General features: G+C 45.9%; 1 protein-coding gene across 1 annotated transcript; it reads left to right on the forward strand.

Moving 5' to 3' along the window:
* Positions 1-6257: 6257 nt before the first annotated feature.
* On the forward strand, positions 6258-7753 carry olig3 (oligodendrocyte transcription factor 3). The gene has a single exon (XM_073055417.1). It carries the CDS (start codon positions 6358-6360, stop codon positions 7147-7149), a length of 792 nt encoding a protein of 263 aa, XP_072911518.1. The 5' UTR covers positions 6258-6357; the 3' UTR covers positions 7150-7753.
* The last annotated feature ends 1509 nt before the right edge of the window (positions 7754-9262 follow it).

Here is a 9262-nt window from a genome sequence, read left to right on the forward strand (position 1 = left end):
AGAGAGAGAGAGAGAGAGAGAGAGAGAGAGAGAGAGAGAGAGAGAGAGAGAGAGATGAGAGAGAGAGAGAGAGAGAGAGAGAGAGGAGATGAGAGAGAGAGAGAGAGAGAGAGAGAGAGAGAGAGAGAGAGAGAGGGACGGGGCGATGGTCCAGCCCTCGGTACGGCAGCGTTACCTCAGCCCTCTTTCCCGTCTGTTGCACTGAAACAGGCCCACAGCACGAATCGGTTCTGCTCGCCTCTTCGCTGGTCAGTTCCCACTGGTGAAAATTCCATGGACGATTATGAGCTTTCTTCGGGACCTTATTTTGTTTAAAAACGAATGTGGCATTTTTTTTACCTGCTCCTGGGCGTTCAACAATTAAACAAATCATAAAGTATAAATCACCAGCCAATTCCTGGTGCGCCGAATGCACGACGCTAGAAATAAAACAATTTTGATCGAGCTAATCATTATATTTGACCGGATTTATCAAAACCCGGTTGTTAAATCCCGTTGCAAATTATAATCAACGCAAAACTGTTGTACTTCCGTCATTCTAATTGGCCATAAGATTAGCGTGTGAGTTATAGTGGATGCGAGTTTCTGGCGATATTCACACGCTGGAAGAAAGGTCTTCAGAATCAAAATCATGTTTCATATCACTGACATACGTCGTGATATTTGTTGTTTTGCGACAGCAGTGCATTGCAACACCATAATAAAAACTATAAATTACAATAAGAAATACATATTAAAATTAAATTAATTTAGCGGTGCAAAAAGAGAATAAAAATAAATAGTGAGGTAATGATCTTGGGCTCATTGTCCATTCAGAAATCTGATAGCAGAGGGGAAGAAAATCTTTCCTGAATTGTTGAATGCGTGTCTTCGTGCTCCTGTGCCTCCTACTTGATGGTGCCAATAAGAAGAGGGCATTTCCTGGGTGATGAGGGTCCTTAATGATGGATGCCGCCTTGATTGTGCCTAAACGGTGCAGGCCTGCCATCACTGAGCAGACCATCCAGGCTCACAAGAAGCGAGTCTCCCGCTGGGAGCTGTGAGAACGCGCGTTTTTACAGGGCCGGGATTTATCTACATTCTACAAACATTCTGCTTTCGTGGAACCCTCAAGTAATTGGCATCGACTGGCGGTCCGCCGCCTCCCCCTTTCACTTTGGTGGCTATCCCAGTCACCGGGAAATAACGAGTCCAACGAAAGTGAGGGTAAAAATTTCTAAACGCAGTTAACAGGGTGAAATTCAGCGAAGAGGATATCTTCAAAGGGCGATGCTTCGGAAAGGTGGCATTCATCATGAAGGACCCCCACCATCCAGGACATGCCCTCTTCTCATTGTTAATATCAAGGAGGAGGTACCGGAGTGTGAAGACACACACTCAACGATTCAGGAACAGATTCTTCCAGATTTCTGAATGGACAATGAGCCCATGAACGCTTCCCTCAGTATTCCCCCTCTATTTTGTTCTGCTTATTTAAATTAATTTTCTTTTTTGATATATACTTATTGCAATTTATAGTTTTTGTTATTATGTATTGCAATGTACTTCTGTCGCAAACAATAACAGAATTCACGTCATATGGCTGTGATATTAAACCTGATTCTGTTTCTGAATTTATCAACGCGCGTGTTCGCCTTAAACGGCAGCACCGATAAACAGGATCAATATGTGGAGATCGATTTCACGAGCGCGTAAAGAGCTCATCTGGACTTCCACCACAGATCAAGAACTTCGACACAGCATCAGGGCCCAGAGAACCCCGTCAGTGGCTGCAGATTCCTGACAAGCACAACTAGTTTTCACCGCGGCTGTGTCTTGTAGCCCCGTCCCTTCTCGGTGGAGCAAAAACGATAACTTTAAACATAATACTGGTTACAAAACTTCAGTGCCGCTTCTTGAAAGTTCAAAACGCCCCGTCATCTCGATGCTTGTTTTCCCTCCTTGGTCGCAGCTGGTCATGTCAGAACTGACCACTAAGCTAAGAATAAGGAAAAAAAAAATAAATGTAATGTTCGTAAGTGTTAAAATTAAACCGAGCCGCTGCAATGGTTTAGAATGGCGCAACATTACAGTACTACATACACATCCCCTAGCGTCACCTTACGTACATACAATCAGTCTATGTGTATAACAGTTATTTATATATTGTCTTTTACAGGATTGTTTTTATACTTATTGTGTTGTTTTATGCTTATTGTGCTTTTTAATGCTGCATCGGATCCGGAGTCACAATCATTTTGTTCTCCTTTACAATGACAATAAACAATCTTGAATCTTGAACACTGAGCGATAGAGTCATAGAGCACTACATCACGGAAACAAGCCCTTCGGCCCTTCTAGTCCGTGCCGAACTATTAGTCTGCCACATTGGTACGAAATAACTAACCTGCAAGTTTAACGTGACACTTTGTGTCTTCAGGAATCAATAACGGGCATTGCCTCCACACCCCACCCCCCGCGTCCATTCCCCGCGCCGTCGACTTTATTCATTTCCATAGATGCTGCCTGACCTGCTGAGTTCCCCAACATTTTGCGTGTGTCGCTTTGGATTTCCAGCATCTGCAGAATGTCTTGTGTTTATAATTTGTCTGGCATCCGCAGTCTTCTAATATTTAATAGTTATTTAGTTTCCATCGCTCAAGTATGAACTTGTGAATCATGTATTTCGGGTCGCAATGGTTTCACGCGGGATTAGTTTTTATTTTGTTTTCCTGTGTAATAAGGATGAATGGGAACAGGGGTATTCTCAAAAACCCAGTCTGTTTTAACGTGCACTTTCTTCCTAATTATAAAGCAGAATCCGAACCAGGTTCAACATCGCCGGCATAGGTCGTGAAATTTGCTGTTTTGCAGCAGCAGTACATAATAATAAAACTGTAAATTACTATATATATATATATATATATATATAATTAAATTAAATGATAGCGCAAAAAGAGAGCAAAAATAGTGAGGTAATGTTCATGGGTTCACTGTCCATTCAGAGACCCAATGGTGGAGGGAAGAAGCTGTTCATAAAACGTTGGGTGTGTGTCTTCGGCCTCCTGTGACTCCTTGATGATAGCAATGAGAAAACGGCACTTCCAGAGTAATAGGGGTCCCGAATGATGGATGCCGCATTTTTTGATCCACGTCCTTTTGAAGACTTCCCCGGTGCCTGGGAGGATCGTGCCCATGACGGAGCTGGCTGTGCTTGCAACCCTCTGCAGCCTTTTATTCCGATCCTGGGCAGTAGATAAAGAACCGCACACATACACTCATAACATCACGAGGCTCACACACAAAGTGCACAGAACGCGCTGGGCCATTTGCGCACGCCGTCGGACGGTGAAGGAAATGGTCACAGGAAAAGGAGAGGTGAACACACTCAGGCGAAGGTGCTCTAGAACAGAGTAGACGGTCGCTGTCTCGTAACCTGCGCCCCGAGAGCGCAGGGCACGGAATTCCGGCGATAGATATATCTGTACTCCATGCAGTTCTGGTCGCCCCACTATAGGAAGGATGGCGAGGTCCTGCAGGTGGTACAAAGAAGGTTCACCAGGCTGCTGCCTGGATTAGAGGGCATATGCGCTACAACGAGAGGTTGGACAAAGTTGGGTAGTTTTCTCCGGAGAGACTGAGGGAAGATCTGATAGAAGTTTATAAGACTATGAGAGACAGATTATGAGAACAGACAGGGTCTAAAATGTCTAATACCAGAGGGCGTGCATTTACGGTGAGGCGGGATCATTTCAAGGGAGATGTGAGGGGCAAGAGAGCGGTGGGTGGCTGGAACGGCTGCCCGGGGTGGTGGTAGATGCAGACACATTAGAGGCTTCTTTAAGATGTTTAGATAGGCCCATGAATGTGAGGGAGACGGAGAGATGGGGACATTCGTGTAGGCAGAAGGGATTAGTTTAGTTGCCCATTTGATTACTAATGTATTTGGTTCGCCACCATCTTGTAGGAGGAAGGGCCTGGTCCTGTGCTTGCGACCAGGACCATTCTGAGAGCAAGTTCCGGGTCGGTTACAGTCAGTAAAAGACATTCAGGAATCGTAGCATAATACTAAATGTTAACGCAATCATTCCGCAGGCTTGTCTGATATTGTTTGATCACCTTCTAATGTATAAGACGCTGTCTAAAAAGGGTGTTTAAAAAAAAACAATTAGCAGTTTTTCGGTAAAGATTTTGATGACTTGGATTGTAACAAGTCCACACCTTCAGAGTCCATTTCCCCTGGAATGAAACATACTTGTCGATCCATTGTTATGGACTGGGGAACTGTAACAAATGTTGTGCAAACATAAAATACGATGTTAAGACATTAAAATAATTTGACTAAAGTTACAGATCTCGTCTTTTCTATATAAGAGCGATCGCATGAATACGATATTTTTCTATGCCTTTTTAATATGTTTCCGTTCGTGCTTGTGTTGAATCCTCTTAATAATCGCAGAAGCTCACTCACAGAGGCTGGTGTCATGCAGACGTAAACACAGGGGATTCTGCAGATGCTGGAAATCCAGAACAACACACATTGCTGGAGGAACTCAGCAGCTCAGGCAGCATCGATGAAGGGGAATAAACAGTCGACTTTTCGGACCAAAACCCTTCATCAATGTATTGACTGTTTATTCCCCTCCATAGATACTGCCTGACTTGCTGAGTTCCTCCAGCATTCTGTGTGTGTTGTACCATGCAGTCTATTTTATCCTTGTCATCTCCGTGAAGAAGATATTCCCGTTTTCACCGACCAGCCTCTGAATGAGCACGTTTTGTGAGAGCATGCTATCTCTTCGTACTTCTTCCCTCCTCTCCCTCTCTCTCGCTCGCTCACACTCCCTCTGTCTCTCTCTCTTTCTCTCTCTCTGTCTCTCTTTTTCTCGTTCTCTCTCCCCCCTCTTCCCCTCTCTCTGTCTCTGTCTGTCTGTCCGTCTCTCTCTCTCTCTCTCTCTCTCTCTCTCTCTCTCTCTCTCTCTCTCTCTCTCTCTCTCTCTCTCTCTCTCTCACTCCCATCCTCTCTCTCTCTCTCCGACGCTCTGCACTGTGCTGTCGCTGGGAGGCGTGGGTTTTCTCTTTGCTTAGATCCTGTTCAGTCTCATCTTCCACCCTCTGGCTCTGTAATCTCCCCTGTCTTGCCACATTGCCCCGTTCCGTGATAGGAACTGGGTTTTTTTGGGAACTACTTCTCGGCGTTTGTTCGATTGCAAGACGATTATCGTGACAATTCAGGTATTTAGCTTGTAATAGCGAGGGGTCTTCTAAAATAATCCGGGCCGGTCTGCTTCATCGAGTTTGTGTCACTAATTGCATGTTTTATTTAAGTTGTGGTTTTGAAATTACTATATGAAATCACGATTTCTTTGTTTAAAAATAAGGGTGCGTGTAATGTTCTATAATGTTAAACAGATTAATATTAAATAAAACTATTTAACATAGACATCGAAGAGGTGATTATTTATTCTGCCAAGTATACTTACGGGTAAACACACACGAAATACTGGCGGAACTCAGCAGGTCAGAGAAATGAATTAACGGTCGACGTTTCGGGCCAAGACTTTTCATCAGGCCCGGAAAGGCACGGGGAAGAAGCCGGAATAAGAAAGTGGGGGGGGGGGGCGGGGGAGTGGGGGGTGGGGGGTGTTGTTGTCGTATGATAAATTGTGTTTATGATACTTATGGATAATATAGTATAAGTGGTAACTTTTGCTTTATCTGAATTACAAACTGCTACAAAAATATCAGGCCAGTTCACACATTCGCTCGCAGCGAAGTAGCAGCCTCCACTTTCTCTTTCACTCTGTCTCTGTCTGTCTCCCTCCCCTCTGTGTGTGTGTGTGTGTGTGAGAAATCTCCCTCTCCACCCCCCCCCCACCCTCTCTCTCTCTCTCTCTCTCTCTCTCTCTCTCTCTCTCTCTCTCTCTCTCTCTCTCTCTCTCTCGCTCTGTCTCTCCCTTCCATTTCTCTCCACATCGCCCGTGCTCGGGTGTCCCGTAAGGGAAGCACAATGAATATGAATAAGACAGGTCTAAATGGAACCGTCAAAGGCGCGCCGCCCTCAATGATCTCCACGTCATACTAACAAGACTATTATGCATAGGCGGCCGCTTTTGTTCCCCGGCACTCTGCACCTCTATAAAAAGCTTCTTTTAAAACCAAAACTCGTTCAACATCACAACTGGCCGAGAGGTCTAGCGTGTTTGGGGAGCGCTTCTGCGCTATTAGGAAACGCAGGGTGTGTGTGTGTGTGTGTGTGTGTGTGTGGGTGTGTGTGTGTGTTTCCCTGTTGCTCGTTCGTTTTTTCACTGACGTTGAAGGTTGGCAACTAAACAAGATCTCAAACTATTGACTAGAGAACATCTCAGAGGCAATAAAATGAATTCTGACTCGAGCTCTCTCTCTAGTAGAGCCTCTTCGCCGGACGTGGACGAAATTTATCTGCGAGACCAGCTCCCGCACCCAGACTCCAGGATGAACTCCGTGTCTTCCACGCAGAGCGACCTACTCCAGCAGCTCGCCAGCGACCGCAACATCACGACCCTGAGCAAGGACGAGAAGCCGGGGGGCAAGTTCAAAGTGAAAAAGCAACTCTCCGAGCAAGACCTGCAGAACCTTCGACTGAAGATCAACGGGAGAGAGCGCAAACGGATGCACGACCTGAACCTAGCTATGGACGGTCTCCGGGAGGTCATGCCTTACGCCCACGGACCATCAGTGAGGAAACTTTCCAAAATTGCCACTTTACTCTTGGCCAGAAACTACATCCTGATGCTGTCGAACTCTCTAGAAGAGATGAAGAGACTAGTGGGGGAGATTTATGGCGGGCATCACTCGGCTTTTCATTGCGGGACTGTAGGACATTCTGCCGGGCACCCGGGACACACCACATCTGCCCACCAAGTCCATCCGATATTGGGAAGCGCCTTGACCTCCTCCTCTTCCTCCATTTCAGCTTCGCTACCGGGCATCGGCGCGGTCAGACCCCCTCATTCGCTGTTGAAAACGTCCTCGGCGCCTCCCGCGCCGTTAGGAAACACCTTCCAACACTGGGCAGGTCTGCCGTGCCCCTGCACCATCTGCCAGGTGCCACCGCCTCCTCACATCTCAGCCCTCAGCACAGCGAGCATGCCAAGGCTCTCCACAGATGGTAAAGACTTAATGAAGTAAGGTCTGACTTTGCCAACTGTGATAGTTATTAAAAACAAAAGACGCCGTCTTGCATAAGAAGACTGACCCCTTGTGCAGTGTTCAAAACAAGACTCTCAGCTGAAAGCAGCCGCCAGATCTGATAGCATGCATGCTTAATTTTTTTCTCCCAATTGTGAATTTTCCAAGAACGGTATCTCGTGTAGCCGGACAAGTTATGAAAAAAAAGGGGGCATTTCCTTGCGACAAGGATTTGGCACTTGAGTAATCCTTTGACTGTATAAATAATTCCAGACGGGAAGGCGCATGGGAAAGAGTGCAAAGAGATTGAGAGCGAGAGAACGAGACTTTGTCAATGTTGGGATCCCTATAGTACCAGAGGTAATAAGATCGCTGAAACGTAGTTGTTAGCAGAGGTGTAACTGTGTCGCTCAGACCTGCATGGCTTGTGGCATTCAAATTTGTTGTCCAAGAAATCACTCCTTCTCCAGCATTTGCTGCAACTATTTTGTTACACGTTGAAGACAACGCCCGTGTCTTTTATTTTTGTATTATCGCGATGATTTATGGATATATTTATTAACGCCCGGTGTCCCAGAATGATCACGTTTGAATAAAAGTCAACTTAAAACGAATTGGCGTTTTTTTTTTATTTGTTTCCCCCCCCCCCCGCCCCTCCCGCCCCCCGTCAATTGGCTGTAGCCGGTTCAGCGGGCGTTCGTTCATCTGCAGTTCGCGGGAGGTTGTCTTTAAGTAAAACTCCGTGCAAATCACTAAAAAACGTTCTCAGCGGGACTTCCTCATTTTGTAGAGAAATTGCACCGAGTTTTCGTAACAGCGTTTAACGATTGCCCATATGCGTTATTGCAAATCAGGAACAAAATGTGGCCGATAGAACGCCTGCATTGAAAGTTACACTTCCATTTAACAGATCAGAAAGTTTTCCAGACTCTCATTTCTATAATCCTTGCCTGTTAATGTTGCGTGTTGTGGGAAACCTGGCATCTACTCACTAAAGTGAGTTTTCCGATAACCAGATACTGGACGGGACATGGTCAGTGGTGACGATAGTCCCACTGTCGCAATGATAGTTTGAATGCACCCAGCACAAATTAACGAGACGCCTCATTGTCAGTGGTAACGATGTTCCTACTATCGCATTGGTGTTTGCGTGTACCCCGCACAAATGTGGCCCCGACAAAGGCTCCCCAGTGAGTTAAAGCACCACTGCGTTACCAGATAGTCGATGGTTACAAATGAGAGACAATACGTGGTAAAACTCAGCCAGGTAGACTCGGGTTTCGATGGACGAGTCTTGTATTAGGGTTGTACCTGTCACTGGTCACTTTACGCAAAGCCATAGCGGAGATGAACCGACCAACTTTAGACCGACTGCATTTAAGATGAGAGGGGATAATTTCAAAGGAGATGTGAGGGACACGTTTTTTTTTTACACACTGAATGGTGGGTGCCTGGAATGTGCTGACAGGGGCGGTGATAGAGGCAGATACATTAGAGAATTTTAAGAGATGTTTAGACAGGCACATGAATGTGAGGAAAATGGAAGGATATGGACATTGTGTAGGCAGATTAGTTTAGTTTAGTTGGCCATTTGATTATATTAGTTGTTTCGGCACAATATTGTGGGCTGAATGGCCTGTTCTGTGCTGTACTATTCAATGCTGCATGTCCCGTGGACGAGAGCCACATTTTTATGTTCATTTAGCACGCTCATCTTCTTCCCAGTCTGCTGGTTGGACGTGCATGGATTAAAATAAGGATCGTTTGCCGGGATCTTCACCCGTCCAAGATTGCCGCTGATAAAACGGTTGTCTGAAGGTGAGAGGCCGCTGTGTTTGTGGCCAGAGTGTCCGCGCTCCTGTGCGGATGCGAATTGAACTCAGGAGATGGCCCCTCACGGCATAACGATCTAGAATAGTATTACACGAAACGTCGCGATTTTAGCGCCAGGACAAGACCTGAACAAGCTAGCTTCAATTCATTTTGGATCGGGGAGTTAGGGTATGAGAACGCTTTGAAGATTTCCATATTAAAATATTCTCTCCGCGTCAACCGGAGCGCGCTAGGTATTTAGGTCCCCAAGCCGTGGACTGCTGACACTACTCTCGTGTTT

Source organism: Hemitrygon akajei, chromosome 9 (assembly GCF_048418815.1).
Source record: "Hemitrygon akajei chromosome 9, sHemAka1.3, whole genome shotgun sequence".
NCBI lineage: Eukaryota > Metazoa > Chordata > Chondrichthyes > Myliobatiformes > Dasyatidae > Hemitrygon > Hemitrygon akajei.

Excerpts from the sequence above, each read along its gene's own strand:
- olig3 (XM_073055417.1), top strand. The coding sequence starts at position 6,358 with ATGAATTCTGACTCGAGCTCTCTCTCTAGTAGAGCCTCTTCGCCGGAC.